Source organism: Lissotriton vulgaris, chromosome 1_1, assembly GCF_964263255.1.
Source record: "Lissotriton vulgaris chromosome 1_1, aLisVul1.2, whole genome shotgun sequence".
Lineage (NCBI taxonomy): Eukaryota > Metazoa > Chordata > Amphibia > Caudata > Salamandridae > Lissotriton > Lissotriton vulgaris.
This window is the reverse complement of record NC_141685.1, coordinates 170,468,152-170,489,114: the sequence shown is the minus strand read 5'-3', so window position 1 is coordinate 170,489,114 and position 20,963 is coordinate 170,468,152. Positions and strand designations below refer to the sequence as shown.

Sequence of the window (20,963 nt, the reverse complement as noted above, 5' to 3'; positions counted from 1 at the left end):
GTTTTCTGCCTCATGGGATGGCTGCTAGTTAACTTGTTAGTTTGTTAACCAGAATAGGGTCAGGAATAGGGGGGATCGATACAGAACCTATAGGAATACATCACACCCACTCCACGATAACTATGGACATATTTACTAATCTAGGCATAGTAAACATAGTACAACATACTATAGAGTATAGTGTATACCTTACCACCCCAAAATACATAAATGCATTTTGAAATTATCAAATATACGGAAAAAATGCAGTCATATGTATTGTATGCACTCAAGCTGTAGAATAATGCTAAAGTAACACGCATTTGTATACATTATTGCTTATTCGGTATATGAGAATTTACACATGAAATGGCTCTTAATACAGAAGAAAAAGGTTCGAGACCATTTCATCACAGAATATATTAATAATGAACATTCCAGCGGGCAGCTAATGTCTATAAAAGTATCTAAAAATAGAAATTTTAGTTCTCTAAGAATAGTTCTTACTTTAAGCAGAAGATAAGTGTCCCGAAAAATTCGTAAAAAATATTTTGGGGCTGCTGAAAAAATTGCTGTACGTGAACTGGAGGGAAAATTGTTCATGTGACTTTATTATTAAAGTTGAAGGCCAAATTCAGGGAACGCCGTGTGCGAGCTTGCTCAAAAGTTTCTATTTCTGCTCTGGTGAGAACATCATATCATTTAGGCTTTCGAAAAAGCTGTCAACAGCTTCCTGGGAAAGTTCCACTAACTCGGAAATAGGTGTAACCATGCATTCGTGCGCATGATTGTCTCCATTGACGTTCTGATTTGGATTGCTGACAGAAGGTCGTACCTGATCGATGCTGCTTTCATCTTGAACTTCACTACCCCTCAATCGTAGTGGTGAAGCTTCCACGAATGCCGTCATCAGGATTGGTAGCCGTTGAGGGCAGCACAAAGCATGAGCCTTGATTGGACTCAACAATGTTTCTGCATCCATTGGCGCATCCGATTGTAGCGTCAGACAGGTGTCTAACACGCATTCTTCTCCGCATAGCAGGCACCTTAATACAGGTAAAACACATCGTTGCCACATTGGTCGAAATGATAGAAACCAAGTCATGTTCAGGTATCTAAGCCGGGATAGTCCCAGGATTTTTGATATCCGGTCCCGGTATCCAATGGCTCGGATTGTTTCTTCCCTTGTCGCAGGTGTTTTGTCTGTGACACGGTTTGCCATAACGAAAAATTAGGACCAAGAATAGGATTCCTGCAATTAGTCCCAAGATGAGGGGAAGTCCGCCAAAAATCGAGTGGACGAAATCTGGAAAAATACCCAGTATGGCTTTGAATGGTGTTAATGCCATCGAAAATACTGTCTTAAATACATTTGAGACCCCACTGGTATCAGAAATATTTAAGATTTCATTAAGGATTTCTGCGAAATGTATGGGGGAATTAGTTGATAATAAAGAGTGTATCTCTGCAGTCGTCCTTGCGACTTGGAGATCATATGTTTCTTTTGATGACTTGAGCCTGGTCGGCGTCTGAAGAAGCACTGTTTTCATTCTGCTTAAAGTATCTATTCGAATAGAAGTAATTTTCAAGTTGGGCCATGCCCTTGCCTCCCTGTCTGGAAAGGAGCTGGGGTACAATGAGTGTCCACAGCACTTGACCTTCGCAGTCGTAGTTACGAGATAAGGAGTCCCGGGCATAAGACTACAACATCTGCGATCTACAATTAGAATGTAACTCCCATTATAGAGTCTTTGAAAGAATGGTTCTATCTCTGTTGCAGGTGCGCCTAGCTGGTGACATGAAAGGTTGTTTGAATTCCCTTCACAGGCTCCATGCAAACTAATTCCGTTACACAGTAGTGTACCGCTTAGTGACATCGCACAATTATTGCCACTAAGAAACACTTTCTGTCCTTTATTACTGACACATGCATGTGAATAGGGCAAGTTCCATGTTGTTTTAATGTACCCTTTCCCCAATTTTTCGTAGATGCCAGCCTGTATATATTTTTGGCAGTATTGAAACCTGAAGGTTGATATTGGAATATTAATTATCCCATGTATTATCCATTCACTGACAGGTCGTTCTGACATTGTCACTGGTAATCTTTCGAGTTTCTCAATGCTCAGGATTGTATAATCAGCACCCTTTTGTGCCATACTAATCTGTCTATCAGTAAGGTTAAAGATATGGAATAGTGACGTTGTGTTGATTAAACGCCAAGGCACATAGCCTGAACGCAGATTTTGTAACGTCCAGCCAAGCTGTACAATAGAACGCAATTGAGACTGACCGTGTTGTAACAACAGTAAGTCTTGCGATACTATGTCGATTGCTGAAGACACAATGCTGTCCAGAGAAAAAATTCTGGAGGACAGAGTCATTAACCCATTGTCCACTACAGAAAGTGATTTTTCCAAATTAATACAGTCAATTTCCCGTATTCTTTCTGCTGTTTCAATTTGAGTCACCTTCCAGGCCTCGTTGTATGCTGCATATACAGAGGCTGCTATGAAACGTTTTTGACGCTGTTTGCGTGGTCCCATAATGAAATCACGCAAGTCAGCACCATCAGTAAGTAAAGTTAGGTGTTGCTTAATTTCTGCCAGTGTGGAAGTTTGTAGCCATTGAAGGCATAATTTGCCCACACTGTAGGTGGTTATTATCCCTGGGTGATGTCTTTGGGAATATCTAGGGTCTGGCCTGGTCATTTTGAACCCCTGTGTTTTGTTCAGGAATCTGTCTTGACAGTTATTAGTATCTGTGGGCCAGATCAACCACTGTTTCCAATCAGGATGTGTTCTGTTTTGGTTTAATACATAGTTTACGTCTATCTCTTCATCTGTAGAGCTCTTGCTGTTCATTGTTGGTTTTGGAATAGACGGTTTATTTAAGTCTTTGATTTTGGCTAGGCCAAGACAGGTAGTTTGTTGAACAGTGTCATTTAAAAATATAATTTGTTCTGGGATCATGCAGGCTCTAAACAAAGATTCTATACCCTGTACTTGCCATTCTTTTGTACCCCAAACACTTTTCAATTCAACATTTTTGTCCCAATAATCAAAACCAAAAGTATTCATTTGTTCAAAAAATTAGTCTGAATATATCAATTTTGTGTTTGTTATCATGGTCTTTGTCCCTGTCTTATTTGACAATTTGAAATAAAATGTTTCAGCATTACTTGTGTTAAAACCTGAAAAGTATGAATATTTGTCATAAACGGTTCTTGAGCTTCCTTTTGGAGGGGTTGCACAATGTTCCCATTGATTATAATTTAAAACATTTCTAGGTTGTGCAGATTTATGTAAAAAATGGTTACCATAGTGGTTGTAGCAATACATACTATCATAATTTGTAGAACCCTGCAAATAATCATGTTTGGTAAATTTAGCAGACATTACTAAGTCAGACATCATATTATTTATACTTTTGAAGTCCCAATCATCAGCAAATGAGCTTGGTTTTACAAAGTCACTCAATGAAATCTTAATTTGGTGTGGATATTTCAGGATTTCAACAGGACCATAGATTTCGTAGTCAGTGTTGTCCCATGCTACCCCACCCGGTATAGGATTGGCTGTGAAGTTGACTGAAGAAAGTTCTCTTTTCTCGACGTGTGAAGATGTGTGTGGTTTGAGGATCAAGTTGATTTTCTGACTTGCTGTGTCCATTTTAGCATATTTTCCCTCAATGAAGCGTCCCAAAGTTAGTACCATGATGAGCCAAAGTATGAGGATAAATGCACCAAAACCCACCCAAAATTCAATCCATGGAGAAATCAGATATGTTTCTTTCAGTTGTTTCGAAAGTTCTTTAGCTTTATCCTTAAAGGTTTTTGATGGTGGCTGTGTCTTTGATTCACTGAAGCCTTCAGAGGAATCATCGAAGTTTATGAAGTAGCCGGATGCAGTTCTGTCAATTGTTCCAATTGCTTCAGGATTACTGTTTCTTGCATTTTCACTTGGTACTTCATTATAGATTGGTGTGTCTCTGCTAAATGTTTTTATTTGGGTTTTCAGAGGTCTAAGTTCCATTGCATTGTTGCATAGTCCTTGTTGTTCTTCTGTAGGCGTTTCGAATGTGATGAGCCTCTTTGTTAGGACCTCTGTACTGGTAGCAAACCTTGGTGTTCTGCTACTTATTGGGAAGTCCACTTGGCCTACTCTTTGTTATCGGCCACATGATTGTGGTGTTACCAGGTCGATGGATACAACTCGGTTCTCCTTTTTACCAGCAAGTGGCGGTAGTACAACTGATCTTGTCCCGTTGACAGACAAGACAGGAACTGCTTTTCTGTAAGAAGGCCCAAAATTCCTTCTTTACCGCGATCTTTTCTCTGACTAGATGCCCGACTTTTGGAATCCAGACAGGTCTTGCTGGGACAGGTGGTGGTTCTTCAGTGGTTGTTGGCTGTTGTTTCAACTTTATGTTGCTCAGGTCTTTTCTTGTTTCGTTTAAGTCCTGTAAAATAGCCAAACAATCTTTGATATCAAAGCTTTTTTCCTTCACCACTGAAGTCTGACTATCAAGGTCAGAGATTAACATCCTAGTTCCAAATAATAATTTGTACGGACTGAATCCCTTCAGAGAATTTCTTGGCAGGTTATTTAGACTACGTTGGACACTTATTAGATGTTAGACCCACCCAGCTCCCCAACCTAATATCCTTTCCGTTATAGATTGCTTTATGCCTTGGTTTTTTCTTTACACCATCCCGTATCCCTCAGGAAGGAAGTGAGAAGATTCCCGCTGTGCTATGCTCATTTGGCCATGTTTCCCCTCAGGCTGTAGGGCTAGAGTGAAAACAATGGTCAAACGTAGCATGCTCTTAGCGTATATGCCATTTAGACTCGCAAATCTCTGTATAACAGTCCAGACGTCAGCTGAGTGCTGGTGATCTGCATTATAAGTGGAAACTAGCCTGTATATGTTAATCGCAAGCCTTGCTTTTTGCTGTTGATTTTTTCTGGAGTGAAACGACACGGTGTTACACCGTTTCTCTCACCACTGCGATTCCTGTTGCAGTTGGGGCAGTTTTTTACAAACACGGTGTGATGCAGGCTCATGCCTGGCCACCAGTACCTTGATTGTAATTCTTCCAGAGAATCTTTTAGTTTGAGGTGTCTGAGACCCTCGCCCATATGTGCGTCTGCGATTAACAAGTTTCTCCTGTCCATGTTTGGAATCACTCTATCCCCCACTCCAGGGATTCGAGCAAAAGGGACGGAGTTTTCATCGATTATGTATGTATAATTGAGTGAATAGTTGATCGGTAGCGCTGAGCAGTCGCCTTTTGATGACGTTTTCACCGCCAGCACTGTTTCACCGTCAATATACTTCGCTGTACGCTTTTTTCGAACTACGGAAGCCGATTTAGTGGCTGCCGCTGTGGCTGTCTCAGCCAATGAATTCCCTGCAACGTGAACGCCATCACGCTGATGATTCAGTGAGTGTGTCACGTGAGTCTTTGGTAGTTCTTTTTGTAACAGAACTATTTGTTCCCAAAGCAGTTTTTGCTTTATTGTTGCACCTGTGTCATCTTTGTAACCGTTTTGAATCCATGTCTGCAAATCCTTGTTGTATGATTTGACGCAGTAGTATGAATCAGACACTATAAGTGTCGGGAATTCGCGATCCGCATTATCTAGCGCCATTTTCAATGCTAATATTTCAGTCTGTTGTTCTGAATTAGTTTCAACTGAGTGTGTTTTTGTTAATAGAGGTCTTAGTTTACCTCCGCGCCACACTTCTTTTGTAATCCCACATGTGGGGTTGTATGCTTGTTCTCCCCAAACGGGGGGTTGAGCATGTCCGTCTGTATAGATTACACAGGCGTAGTGTCGTAAGGGCAGAATGTCGATTGGCAGAGGGAATGTTCTTTCATATTCTAGATTTTTTAATTCTTCTAGTTCTGGATCAAAGTAGTAGTATACTTTGTCCGTTGTAATTGAACTCACCCATTGTATCCATTCCGGATTCAATGATGTTGTTGGTAAATTACACGGTGTTGTTAGTGCTTCAAAGGCTGGTTCCGCTGTTCTGACTGTGATATGTCTACCGTCAGCTTTGTCTTTTTCTTTAGCTATTGCGGTTTGAACTGCACGAACAATGTTTTCTTTAATACTGAACTTCTTTTCAGCTTCTGTGTACAAGTGTGATTTGAATGCAATTGGTACCTTTTCTCCCTCATTAGAGGTCAGGTATGTGAATCCGCATCTTCCTGGGATGACTCGAATCACAAGATTGCGTGTGTTATCACGTGTTTCTAATTTTGTTTTAATTAACATGTCTGTTTGTAAGGATCTCAGAATTTCTGTGTGTATTTGAGTCCAATTCGTTCTTTTAAAATCTGGTTTAATTAGATCATAAAGGGGTTTGACCCTTTCTGCGTAATTTGCAATGTATGTTCTTCCGAAATTTAGGAAGCCTAGAATTGACTGTAGGTTTTTTAGTGTTCTAGGTGCTTGGAGTACGGCACATTTCTCTAGGAAATTGTCAGCCAGGCTTTTGCCTTCACTTGATAATTCATATCCTAAGAACAGGACTGTCAGATGGGCAATTCTGGATTTTTTAAAGTTGAATTTGTAACCCTCTGCTGCGAACCCAAGTATTATGGTGTTCACTCTTTTCAAGTGAGTCTCCAAGTCATCATCTGTTAAGTAAATGTCATCGACATAAGATAATGCTTCGTCATCATATGTTTGTAGTAATTCTGTTACTCTCGCTGAGAATACCCCCGTGCTGTTCTTGTACCCCTGGGCTAACCGACAGAATTGTTTTTGAGTGCCGTTTATTGAAAATGCAGACAAATATCTGCTCTCTGGTGCTATGTTTTGACAAAAGAATCCATTAGAGATGTCTAATGTTGTTTTGTATTTTTTGCGCACTATGTTATTCATTAGTGCAGCACTATGTGAGTTTTGCACTGCAAAAGTTTTGCAACATGAGTTAAGGTGTCGGTAATCCAAAACTAGACGATATGAATTGTCTGGTTTGGAGACCGGAAACAAAGGGTTGTTCATTTGTGAGGTGCAAGTTTCAATCACCCCCTGGTATTCTAATTGATCTAGTATTTCTTTTACCTGTTTTTTAGCTTCTTGCTTAATTGGGTACTGCCTTTGTGCAGTAGGTTGTGACTTTTACTGGATTTTGTGAGGAGGAGAGTCCTCATCCCATCCAACGTGATTTTTATATAAAGCAGGAGCTAGAGCTACTGCCCACTTTCTAGCAAGTGTATATTTTTTATGAATTGGGATATGATTTGAGAAGGCAGGCATAATTATTTCTTCGCCATGAGGGCAATCCCTGACAAACTCTGGTGGCCAGTCTTTTTCAGCTAGAAGGATGTCATAGCCCTTGGAGAGATTATCCCAAAATAGTCCCCTTATTTTTCTAGTCTTATCCCCCTCTATACGTAATGTTATTTCATATATTTTGTGAGGTTTGCTAACTCTGGTGTCGGCAGTTTCCACTTGAAGATATTCATTCGTGTCCACTGTCTCCAGATGATTCATAAGGACTTTGCAAGCTATGCTCACTTCTGCTGAGCTGTCTAGCATTGTCTGAGCCCATTCTCCGTTTTTCAGTTGTGTCCTCAGAATTCTCGGCATTGTTAACTATTTTAATGCTGGCTACCTTCTTTTTTTGAAATTTTAATTTCTTTTTTAGCTGAGCAGGTTCCTTGTCTTTGGACTTGGCGTGCTCTTCTCTTTGTTCTGATCGTCCTCTTCTTTCCGATTTCTGCGAGGAAGTCTGAAAAGATTGAGAGGGACGTGTATCAATGTCTTGATATCTATCAGGCTTTTTTATATTATCCCTATTTCTAAGGTTATATCTTTTCCCAGAGGGGTCACTTTGGGGTGACCTGTGTCTTTGGTTCGGAGATTTTTCTCTCCGCCTAGGAGACCTTCCTCTGGACTGGAATTTCCTTTCTTTAGGATTGGAGTGTTTGTTTCCATCCCAGTTCTTTTTTGGTGATGTTGAATTATTATTAAAAAATATTTTTTCAGGACTTTCAATCAGTTGTGGTTTTACTGGTATTCCACCTAAACTATCTCTACCTAGTTCCTCATAGGATTTTTCTATGATTCTGGCAATTTCAGCTGGTTGGTCTGCTATATCTGTCTCTTTTAACCTCTGGCGGATCGCCACGTTTGCTGCTTCTCCCTTTATGTTGGCTAATAATATAGCCGAGACCTGCTTGAAGTCTTTTAGTAATTTCATACCAAGAGTTAAAGCGGGTTCTGGACCGTATTCGTCTTGAATTTGTTTTAGCACATCTGGTATTACCGAAATGGATGGAACACCGTGCGTTTTTGTGTAGATGGAAGCAAAGACTGTACCCCAAGTGTCACAGTCCTCAATGTGTGGTGCGATTCCCATTGGAAGACAGATAGTCAGAATCCTATGTTTTTCTAACGGGGTGGTGTCTGGAAACACCGCCTCTATTTGGGTGATTTTTTGTGCTAGCCAGAAAGGTATTTGTTCCTGTTTAGTCGGTACTTTGCTAGGCAGGACTATATGTTCTGTGGCGTAATTTTATTTGTGTTCCCCTGGTGAGGGGTCAGCTGTGGAATTTTAATTGCTGGTTGAATTGTTGAAGTCCGCATCACATACTGGACTAGTTGTCTATGTACTTTTATTAATTGTTTTAGCTGTGTTAAAAGCTCTGCTGCAGACATCCCGTCGATGTCTGGATGTGGTGTGTATCCGGCTAGGACTGGCCACGTTGCTCCTGGTCTACCTAAGGGACCGAGCCTGGTGATGTGATTATTATGTTTTAGGGCGCCATCAAATAAGAGCAGGTGCTCTTGAAATTTGAGTGGTACTTCCACCTCCTCGAAAGGAGTGTACATTTCAGGAGGTTCCTCTATCTTGTAATAGTGGAAGTACTTTGTTACAGGATTTGCTGCTGGAAAGTTTATCCATGAATAGTATACCTCTGTCTGCCGATATCCGTGTGCCTCAATTACGAATATGACTGTGCCACCTCTAGGTGTCAGTCCATTTTCTATAAGTTTTAAGGTTATAGATTTCCTTTTGATGACCGGAATGAGTATTATATTCGGGTCTGCTTCCTGCATAGTAGCATCAGCTTCTGCGAGTTCAGTTGCTAATCTAACCGCCTCTCTTTCATCATCACTGTCTACCATTTTACTGACAGGAAGTTTATTTCTTTTGTTTGCAGATCAGGTTTCTTATGGAAACAAAGATTAGATGCACAATATTTTGGAACAGTGTATCCTTCAACGTTGACTAAACCAAGAACCATACATAGGAGTACCCTCCTGCGAGGTCTGGCGGATATATTACCTTTCACCCACTCCAGACGTCTTTGGAGTATTATGGGAAAAGGGGTCTGAGTGAGAAAGCACGACTGAGTTACTCTAAATTTCTTACGTTAGTTTTATCGCCCTTTCCAAACGCGTTGGGCGCCATGTAGTGTAGTTCCTATTATCCCAATAGGCTCTGCGCATTGGAATAATACCTTCAATAGTATAGGCCTAGGCCAGACGTTAACTAGGTCTACTACTGTCGATATTAGACTTAAAGTTTTGGGTTTGCCAGCTAGCTCAGAGTTCACTAGAAACTTTCTCGAATGTTCAGGGAGGAATTAACTTCCCTGATTAGACAAGAAGGGATTTAGTTTCTGACAACCATAGAACATGACAACTTTGCTCTCCCCTAATCAAGAGTCTATCTCTAGAGTCGTGTGAACAAAAGGCAATTTATTTTACTCAGTCAGTACGTGCATTCTTAGTCTCATCAGATTGTAGAGAAAAGGAAGAGACGGGCGTGTTCAATAAAAGATGTTATTTATTGATCAGTCTCTTTTCTCATACAAGAGAAATGGATCGATATTATTGCAATACTTATGGTTAAGTAAAGTGCATACATTAAAAGCAGAAGTATAAAATAATACTGTAAAAACATTGATATGGTTTCTAAGCCATATGAAGGTTTAAAATGAATAAGATAGATTACATACATATATACATTTGACTAAACGTACTCAACTGGTGTTTCTAAATACGCCTACCCCGTGTACCTGACCTAAGCCTAATACTTGGGCGGGAATAGAAAGTTACAGTTTAAGTTAAGTTTGTTTTGCCAAGTGACTGACTAAAGAATTCTCTGTGAGGGGTTATTCAGTTCTGTACCTGGAATCTAGGAATGAGGGATGGTATCTCTCGTCTCTGGTCTCGATATTCCAGGCTGCCTGCGAGGGCTACCCGGAAACGCCGGTGCTGGATTTCTCGGCAGGAGAAAGGCAGCTTCTCTCAGCGCGTCAGGAAGGCGGGGCTGCGCCAGCGGGGTCTGCTCTGCTCTGGGCTTCGGCAAGTCTGGCTGCTCCGTCTCGTCACCACCGCGTGTCTTTGCATAGTGCAATATCGGTAATATTTATACCTTTAAGGTGCCGAGATTGACGTAATGATGGACATAGATACCTCAATAAGGATGTCATACGACTTGGTCGTTAGCGCATTCTTTTGCTGAAGTTCTCGGTGAAATCAAAACAATGGCCGCAGGGTTTTTCCCAGGTCTGTCATAGGTTTGATTTGTTTAGAGAACTCCGTATGCCTTATCAGGGGCTGGAGGAATATCGCTTGTCTAATTAGATGGCAAGCGTTATGACCTAATCAGATAACACGTTCCTGTGCCGTAGTGTGGCTTTATCAGATAACGGTTCCTGCATCATGGGGGTTTTCTGCCTCATGGGATGGCTGCTAGTTAACTTGTTAGTTTGTTAACCAGAATAGGGTCAGGAATAGGGGGGATCGATATAGAACCTATAGGAATACATCACAGCGTCAAAGTCAGTTGATCAGGCCCTTATGCCACATTCTCTCCCCACTTGTAGGGTTTCGGTTAGATCTGTTATTCGCTAATAGGAGCAATGGTCTAGTGGAAGCTGCCTTCTGACGAGAGCCCAAGCACTTATTTTTTCACAAATTAACCACTGGTACCATGACGATTTACATACCTTTGTGGCACGTAAATGTGGGCTTAACTATAGTAAATCTATATTGCCCTATGTCAACTTACCTTCCCAGTATTTTGGCGGTCTGATACTCTGGCTATATTTTTGCACTAACGTCATCCCCGCCCATCGTTATGTTGCACACCATTCACCTCAGTTTACTCTAGACCCTGTCAGAATGATATTTTTCCATCACAATATTTTTGTGTTTGGTATTCTGACATACAATTCATTCCAGCCTGTATCCCAGTCACTCTTGGAATGTCTCATCTAAATTGTTGTTCAACTGTTACTTGGTTAGTTATGTACAGGTAATATCCAGGGATGTGCTACACGGACGCAGAGCTATACTTGCCAAGCAAACTGACACTGGTATTTTCTGCCTGGCTTTGCCAAATTATGAGGGAATAATTCATTTGCTTTGGCGCCTTGAAGGTGCTGTAAATGATAATGCCTTTTATTTTGGTTTCACAAATGAAAATAAAAATAAAAGGTATTGTTATTTGCAATGTCAATAGCTCAAACGCACGTAAATGTGAGACCTATTTCATTGTTAATGCTTGTTGGTCTTCCTACCAACTGGTGACACTTTCGACATGACACATAGGATTCGAGGCATTTAGAAACAAGCATTGGGTAGCATCATTATACTGTCATTAGAGAGGGCAGGTTTGGATATATAAAACATCAAGGTAAGACAAGCAATAAACGTAAAAGTTTACTTCTTTGTTTGTTGTTAATGTTTTGTGGACGATAGACAAGCCAACACACTGACCCTATAGACTCGCCTGTGAATGTGACACAGGTGTACGTCCTCCACACCGGGTAGTGTGAGATGAGTTTCAGTGACATTTTCTATTATCCTGCACACCTCAAGTACGCCTTGGCCATAGTACAAGAAATGGGGCACAGAAATGTTTGTATCGGGCATCAGTCGGCACGGCAAGCTACAAATTATACGTTTGCTCGAGGACGTTCCAGGGCTGCCTGAGAGCATTCCAGGCGCACAACAGCAAAACAACGTCATTGTGTGATTTGCAAAATCAGCCAAAATACCTGTCAGCCATATTGCCCTAGTTTCTCAATTTCCTGCATAAGCAGTGCATGGCTTCTTACATCGAAATCAGACATTGCGGTTTGTTTTTAGCGTTGCATCATTTGAGAAACAATACATGCTCATTTCGTATGCAACGTCAACACTGTGTTTTGCAGACTGCTGCAAGCTGTAAGTAAGCTGTACATTGGCCTCGTTATACACACTGCTCCTGTAAACTGAACTGCCTCTTTCTTGTCCCTAAGCAGGCAGGTCGGGCGAGGAATAGCTGAGGGAAAAGCACAAAGACGTGCACTCTGGCCTGCTGCTCAGTGTTCAGTGCAGTGGTCAAAGTGGGAAAAAAACACAAGCAGCACTGAAAGCGATCGTTTTCGCGATCGCTATAGTAACAAGATCAGACCAGCTGCCTTGTGAAGGAGGGGGCAAAGGGCAGACAGGGGAGAGCAATCGGCAGAGGGGAGCTCACAGTTCAACCCTCTCAGCTGCAGAACGTGGATAACGAGTGGTGCGCGCACCTTTCCTGCCATATGCTTTGGCCGCAATAATTTAAAGCATATGTCAGGAAATGCGCGTAATAGACACCAATAGGCCAGGGACAGAGCTATGCACCCGCCTCTGGCCTATTGGTATCTATCTTACAAAACAGCAAGCAGTGAAAGGCCAATAGCAGGCCACAAAAAGAAAATCATACGCACGAGCGTGTGGAATTTGCAGGTCTATTTTTAAAGCCCCTCTCAAACGCGCGGCAGCGAAAGTGAAAGTGATCGTGATTGCGCTCAAGTGGGCGGCGAGCGGGAGGAGAGCGATGCGCTTAATGAGCATGAGGAATGCCATGCTAAAGCGCGCGCCCGCTCACATGCACTGTAAGCTGTCGCCAGCAGCGTTTTTTGGCGGTTGCATTTTTTGAAGCCCTTCTTACAATAGGTCTGGCTCGCGATGGGTCAGGCCTCGACCTAATAAAAATCAGACTCGAGTCACAGCAACACATTCAGATCCGGGCGGAGCTTCTACCGTCTGACCCAACGCGCTGTGTGACCCTCTGCAGTCTGTGCCTGGATTCATGCAGTCACGAGGCGCTCACCTCGGGGCGCTTCAGGCTGAGATAGGGCAGGACACTGTCCTGGGTCACCATGACCGTCTGGACCCTGTCCATTGCGGTCGCTCCTACACGCTTCCTGCTTCCAGACCCCGAGCGTGAGCCTCCTTCCAGCGCTGTTGGGAACTGCTGTGTGGTATTGTTTGGCTTGTAATTGCTGGCGCTTTCTACCTAACTAGCGCCGAGTCTCGCCCTCTGATTTGCGCATGCGCGAGCTATTTCAATTTAATTCGTGTTATTTTTGTTGAACACAAGGTGCTGCTTGGTACTGCTGCTTTCAATTGCATTATCGCTATTTGTTTATTGTTTCTGGAACTTCTGTGCCCTCTGCCCCGTCTCACGTTCCACTCCCATTCCTCCATTCCATTTGGTGTGCACTCCCCTGGCCCGCCTACCCTCCCCGATACCGCCTCCCAGCTGCCCCTCCCACCCACGAATACCTAGCTGACCTCCCCCTCCCAACGCTGTGACCGTCTGGACCCTGTCCATTGCGGTCGCTCCTACACGCTTCCTGCTTCCAGACCCCGAGCGTGAGCCTCCTTCCAGCGCTGTTGGGAACTGCTGTGTGGTATTGTTTGGCTTGTAATTGCTGGCGCTTTCTACCATAACTAGCCCCGAGTCTCGCCCTCTGATTTGCGCATGCGCGAGCTATTGCAATTTAATTTGTGTTATTTTTGTTGAACACAAGGTGCTGCTTGGTACTGCTGCTTTCAATTGCATTATCACTATTTGTTTATTGTTTCTGGAACTTCTGTGCCCTCTGCCCCGTCTCACGTTCCACTCCCATTCCTCCATTCCATTTGGTGTGCACTCCCCTGGCCCGCCTACCCTCCCCGATACCGCCTCCCAGCTGCCCCTCCCACGCTCCGCCCCCTATCCACCATTTGAGGCAGATGTTCCAACGCGCAGCGTCCACGCGCTGCGGCCGCGCCGAAGGTGCGCCAAAGGTAAGCCCGTCCGCGCCTGGACCGCGCCCAGAGCCAGACCCCCTGGTCCCCGCTTCACCCATCCTCCCCGCATTACATACAACGCCTCCTCCCTCATAGCACTCAACCCCGGCCGACACACTAACTGCGCCCAAGCAGCACCAGGACTCACTCATGGACCCTTCAACTGCCACTCCTGCAAATTCACCTGCGTCAAGCCCCAATCCAAATCCACAAACACCAAACAGAGAGCCAACACCAACCACCTCAAGTGCATCCTTCTCAACACCCGCTCGGTTCACAAACACGCCATCGACCTCTGGAATCTACTCAACACCATTTCCCCGGACATCGCCTTCCTAACAGAAACCTGGATGAATGCCTCTTCAGCTCCAGACATCACCATAGCCATCCCGGACGGCTACAAGATCATCCGTAAGGACCGCCCCATCCAAACAGGAGGAGGCATCGCCATCGTCCACAAGAACACCATCCGCCCCTCAACTAGCTCAGATGACAACCTCGCTATCGCCGAAAACCTTCACTTCCAGATCCACACCGACCCCAAGACCACACTCAGAGGCACCCTCCTCTACAGGCCACCAGGACCCCGTACAAAATTTAGCGAAGACATCACTGACTTTATCACCCCACACGCCCTCCCTTCGGAAGAATACATTCTACTGGGAGACCTCAATTTCCATCTGGAAAAGAGCAACGACAGTAACACTACCACCCTTCTGGACAATCTCGCCAATCTCGGACTCAAACAACTTGTTAACACCCCCACACACTACGCAGGACACACACTTGACCCTATCTTCACTTCCAGCAATCATATCTCCTTTACTCATACCACACCCCTCCACTGGACGGACCACAGCTGCATCCACTTCATTTACAACAAGACCTCGACCCACAACCACCCTCAACCAACTCTGCGAAGAAATTGGAACAAAATCACAATAGACCAGATATCCACATCGCTCCTTCAAAAACCCCCTGCCTATTCAACGAACCCTAACCAAGCCGCCATTAACCTCACACAATGGTTAACCCAAACCGCCGACAAATTAGCACCCTTGAAAAAACATCAAATCAAGCAAGGAAGCAAGAACGCCCCCTGGTTTAACGATGACCTTAAGAAATCCAAGAAGCTCTGTCGTTCCCTTGAGAAAACTTGGAAAACAGACCCAAACACTATCACCCAAGCCGCCTTCAAAAACGCCACCCGCAAACATCACCAACTAATCCGGACAGCCAAGAAATCAGCACTCAAAGATCGACTAGACAACAACGCCCACAACAGCAAGGAACTTTTCAACATCATCAAAGAATTCACCAACCCCACCGCCAGCTCTAACGACATCACCCCCTCTCAAGTCCTCTGCGACTCCCTTGCCTCATTCTTTCATGACAAAATCGCCGACATCCATAACAGCTTTGACAACACACCTGTAAACCAATCCACCCCACTCACCTCCGAACCGTTACCTCCTCCGAATATCCTTCTCGAATGGAACCCAATCACCACAGAAGAGACCATTCGCCTGATGAACTCCATCCACTCAGGATCCCCCACAGACCCATGTCCCCATCACATCTTCAACAAAGCAGACTGTTATGTTATGTTATGTTATATAGCTTTTATATAGCGTACGGCTACTCGGTTAGAGTGTCCCGACGCTTTCCACCAACAGATCAGAGTAAAATAACACAACACAGCTAAAAACAGAAGACATCAGAGAAAATAAATAAAAACAGAAAGCAGTACAACAAACTAAGAGTTAAAAAGCCAGGTCTTCAGGCCCTTCCTAAACTGGAGCAAGTTGACAGTGCTGCGGTGTGGAAGTGGAAGCAGATTCCAAAGCTGGGGAGCTCTGCAACTAAAAGACCGTCCTCCCACGCGGGCCTTCCTCACCCGCGGGACCACAGCTTTGAAAAGGGATTCCGAACGGAGGGAACGGACAGGACGGTAGAAAGTCAGTCTCCGCTGCAGATATCCAGCTCCTGATCCATGCAAAGCTTTATGCATCAGGGTCAAGGATTTGAACTGGATCCGCTTCCTGATGGGGAGCCAGTGGAGCGTCTGAAGCAACCCGGAAGCTCGAGCTCGTCTGCCTAGGCCAAAAATCGCCCGGGCAGCAGAGTTCTGCACCACCTGAAGGCGCTGGACCAGATAATCAGGGAGGCCAAGAAAGAGGGCATTGACATAGTCTAGCCTTGATCCGACAAGAGCCTGCACAGTAATCCTCCTATGCTCCTCCGACAGCAGAGGCAAAAATTTGCGGAGCATTTTTAGGATTCCGTAGCAGGTGCCGGCCAGGCCAAGAATATGAGTTTGTAGTGACAGCTGGTTGTCTAGCTTAACGCCCAGATTTTTGGCCACCAGGGAGGACTGTGCTGGAGGGTTCATGCCGGTCGGCCACCAGTGCTGCCACGCCGGATCGGCAACGCAACCAAAAAATAAAATCTCGGACTTGCCCGAGTTGGCCCTCAGACTGTTCCGCTGGAACCAGTCGAAGACCAGCGAAAGGCAGTCCCGGATTCTCTCTCCATCAAACTCTTGTTCTTTCCCGCATGTGAAGAGGAGTTGCGTGTCGTCGGCATAGGAGACGATCTGGGCCCCGTAAGCCTCCACCAAGGCCGCCATTATCGCACCCCATCTCCGAGATGTCATCAACCACTCCCTTAACTCCACCACATTCCCAGATAGCTGGAAACACGCCGAACTCAGCGCCCTTCTGAAGAAACCCACAGCTGACCCCACCGAACTCAAAAACTACCGCCTCATCTCGCTCCTCCCATTCCCCGCCAAAGTCATTGAGAAAGCCATTAACAATCAGCTTGCCACCTTCCTCGAAACTAACAAATCACTCGACTCCTCACAGTCTGGCTTCCGAGCCAAACACAGCACCGAGACCGCCCTCATCGCAGCAACAGACGACATTCGAACACTACTGGACAATGGAGACACAGTCGCCCTTATCCTCCTTGACCTCTCCGCAGCCTTCGACACAGTCTGCCATAGCACCCTGATACATCGCCTCAGAAATATCGGAATTCAAGGAAAAGCATTGGACTGGATCATTTCGTTCCTCGCTGGAAGAACTCAGAGAGTCCGCCTCCCCCCTTTTAAATCAGAGGCCACCGAAGTCATCTGCGGCGTCCCGCAAGGATCATCACTCAGCCCCACCCTCTTCAACGTCTACATGAGCCCCCTCGCAACCATCGCACGTCAACACAACCTCAACATCATCTCCTACGCTGATGACACTCAGCTGATCCTCTCACTCACCAAAGACCCTACCACCGCCAAAACCAACCTACACGAAGGGATGAAAGAAGTAGCTGAGTGGATGAAGCAGAGCCGTCTGAAACTGAACTCGGACAAAACGGAAGTCCTCATCTTAGGCTCATCCCCTTCCGCCTGGGACGACTCTTGGTGGCCAACGGCCCTAGGAAAAGCCCCCATACCGACGGACCACGCACGGAACCTGGGCATCATCCTGGACTCCTCACTCTCGATGACCAGACAAGTCAACGCCGTCTCATCTTCATGCTTCAACATCCTACGCATGCTCAAAAAAACATTTCACTGGATCCCCACCGAAACAAGAAAAATGGTCACCCACGCACTGGTTACAAGCCGGCTGGACTACGGAAATACCCTTTACGCCGGTTCCACCGCGAAACTACAGAAAAAACTCCAACGCATCCAAAATGCCTCAGCCAGACTCATACTAGACATCCCCCGCACAGACCACATTTCCGCTCACCTGAAAGACCTTCACTGGCTCCCCGTCAACAAGAGAATAACGTTCCGTCTCCTCACCCACGCACACAAAGCCCTATACGAACTTGGACCTGATTGTCTCAACACGCGCCTTTCCTTTTACACCCCCACCCGCCAGCTGCGTTCATCCAACCAAGACCTCGCCGCTGTTCCGCGCATCCACAAAGCCACCATGGGAGGAAGATCCTACTCCTACTTAGCGGCCAAGACCTGGAATTCCCTTCCCATCCACCTCCGCCTTACTCAAAACCACCTAGCCTTCAGAAAAAAACTTAAAACATGGATATTCGATAAGTAAACCTCCCCCCCCCCCTCCCTCAAGCGCCTTGAGACCCTATGGGTATGTAGTGCGCTATATATATTCTGACTTGACTTGACTTGACTTGGTCACCTGTTTGGAGATGGATCATTGAACGAGGGGGGGCAGCAGCATCACCGGAACCAGGTCCCGGGGCTGAAAGATGGAAATGGATCAGGACATTTCTCTCATTTCCCTCATTCTGAGGGATGAACACGTGCCTCGTGTGTAGCGCCTTGAGTCTGGGGTGTGGTATTAAAGCGCTTCGTTCCGAGCCACAGTCCTGACCCTGGGAGGCACCTCTGGGCAGGTCCAGGGGAGCAGTGTCTCTCTTCAGGGCCTGTGCATAGCGCCCGAGGCTCAGGGCGGAGCCAGAGGCACTGTATGGGGTGGAAGGAACTCTGGGCTCCTCTGTCCTTAATGAGAATCCTTCACCGAGAGGCCTGTATAAAAGAGGGGCAGAGGCGGTGAGGCCTGTCCAGGGGCGCAGAGGAGGAGAGGCCTGTCCAGGGGTGCAGAGGAGGTAAGGCCTGTCCAGGGGTGCAGAGGAGCTGAGGCCTGTCCAAGAGGGGGCAGAGGAGGTGAGGCCTATTCAGGGGTGCAGAGGAGGAGAGGCCTGTCCAGGGGTGCAGAGGAGGAGAGGCCTGTCCAGGGGGCAGAAGAGGTGAGGCCTGTCCAGGGGTGCAGAGGAGGTGAGGCCTTTCCAGAGGGGTACACAGGAGGTGAGGCCTGTCCTGGAGGTGCAGAAGCGGTGAGGCCTGTCCAGGGGTGCAGAGACGGTTAGGCCTGTCCAGGGGTGCAGAGAAGCTGAGGCCTGTCCAGGGGTGAAGAGGAGGTGAGACCTGTCCAGGGGGTGCAGAGGAGGTGAGGCCTGTCCAGGGGTGCAGAGGCGGTGAGGCCTGTCCAGGGGTGCAGAGGAGCTGAGGCCTGTCCAGGAGGCAGAGGAGGTGAGTGCTGTCCTGGGGTGCAGAGGAGGTGAGGCTTGTCCAGGGGATGCAGAGGATGTGTGGCCTGTCCAGGAGTGCAGAGGAGGTGAGGCCTGTCCAGGGGTGCAGAGGAGGTGAGGCCTGTCCAGAGGGGTTCGGAGGAGGTGAGGCCTCTCCACGGGTGCATAGGAGGTGAGGCCTGTCCAGGGGTGCAGAGGAAGAGATGCCTGTCCAGGGGGTGCAGAGGAGGAGAGGCCTGTCCAGGGAGTGCAGAGGAAGAGAGGCCTGTCCAGGGAGTGCAGAGGAGGAGAGGCCTGTCCAGGGAGTGCAGAGGAGGAGAGGCCTGTCCCGGAGTGCAGAGGAGGAGAGGCCTGTCCAAGGGTGCAGAGGAGGTGAGGCCTGTCCAGGGAGTGCAGAGGAGGAGAGGCCTGTCCAGGAGTGCAGAGGAGGAGAGGCCTGTCCAAGGGTGCAGAGGAGGAGAGGCCTGTCCAGGAGGGCAGAGGAGGAGAGGCCTGCCCGTGGATACAGAGGAGGTGAGACCTGTCCAGGGGCAGAGGAGGTGAGACCTGTCCAGGGGTGCAGAGGAGGTCAGGCCTGTCCAGGGGGGGTGCAGAGAAGATGAGGCCTGTCCAGAAGATGCAGAGGAGGTGAGGCCTGTCCTGTTCAGGGGAGTGCAGAGGAGGTAGGGCCTATCCAATGAGGTGCAGAGGAGGTAAGCATTGTTCAGGAGATGAAGAAGATGTCCTGTGCTTGTAAGAGTTTAGGGGAGGTGGGGAGTCTCTAGGTGGGATGCAGAGAATATGAGGCCTGTCCAGTAGGGTTGCGAAGGTGGTGAGACCTGTGCAGGGGTGCAGAGGAGGTGAGATTGGTCAATTCGGAGGGAGTGCAGAGAAGAGGAGGTCTGTCCAGGGCAGGCAGGAGAGGTGAGGCCCATTGTTGGAAAGTGGATTATTAGTTGTGGTCAATATATATCTACCACTGACAGTAATACCACGGACACAATTTAGGGATCAGAATAGGTCTCAGAAAAGTATTCCCATGCTCATCCCATGGTAGTTTGGCTGTGGAAGGGGGCGTGGCTTAGCGCGCAAACGGAATGGCCGCTTAATTAAGCAGCTCCCGTTTCCTACGACCTTGATCCTGCAATCATCCTCACCGTCTGGAGGGCTGCCTCTCCCTGAATCGGCGGAATCAACCTCTCACAGCCTTCTCTACGCCCGGTCCAATTTGCGGACTGCTGGGGGCCGCCTCCGTCAAGTTATTGGAGCTGTGACTCTCACCGGCATCCTCCCAGGCCCCGCGGAGGTGCGCGACTCGGCCTCTGGCACCCACGCGAGGCCGGTGCTGACCGCGAGGTAGAAGGCCCCTGGCTAGGGGCTCGTCGCAGAAATCCACCGCGCTTAATCGGGCTGGCTGAGCCCCCGACTCTGCCGTCAGCTACAGCGGACGCCTTCGCGGGCTCGCGCGCGCCTGCCTTCCTGCGCGCCGCCTCGCTGCGGGAACTGGCTGAGAGGGACGCGATACACGGCGGGACCGGCCGCCCTGTCATGGCGGCCGCCGACCACGGCAAGTCTGAGGTGCCCTGCCCCTGCTGAGATCCCGCTGTCGATATGGCCCTCCGTGCTGCGCAGTGAGTACCTGGCTATACTTTGGGCATTGACTTGCTAACGCTGACAATTCATAGCGGACCTCATTATCACGTGCGGGTGCCCTGGCGGCGGTGTTGTCTCTGCTCCCCGAGAGGTGTGCTGTCCCACCACTACTGCTTTTGTTGGAGTTCGGCCCTCACGGAGGCCTGGCCTGCACATATACTTGAACCGGGTTGAATTGGGAGATTGCTGCACAGGTCTGCTGGAGGTCCTGGAGGTGCATTGACTGGCCTGGGGCTATCCGACCTGTGTGCAGTG

The 20,963-nt window shown here is 47.0% G+C and overlaps 2 protein-coding genes across 2 annotated transcripts; both read right to left on the bottom strand.

Annotated features, from left to right (window-relative positions):
- Positions 1-1,094: 1,094 nt before the first annotated feature.
- Positions 1,095-4,161, bottom strand: LOC147738030 (uncharacterized). Its single transcript, XM_086925017.1, is given in 2 exon segments — positions 1,095-4,124; positions 4,126-4,161. Coding segments are annotated over 2 exon segments (3,066 nt in total).
- Positions 4,162-4,895: 734 nt separating this feature from the next.
- LOC147738029 (uncharacterized) lies at positions 4,896-7,589 on the bottom strand. The gene is given in 1 exon segment (XM_086935720.1): positions 4,896-7,589. A coding segment is annotated over 1 exon segment (2,694 nt).
- Between the last annotated feature and the right edge of the window lie 13,374 nt (positions 7,590-20,963).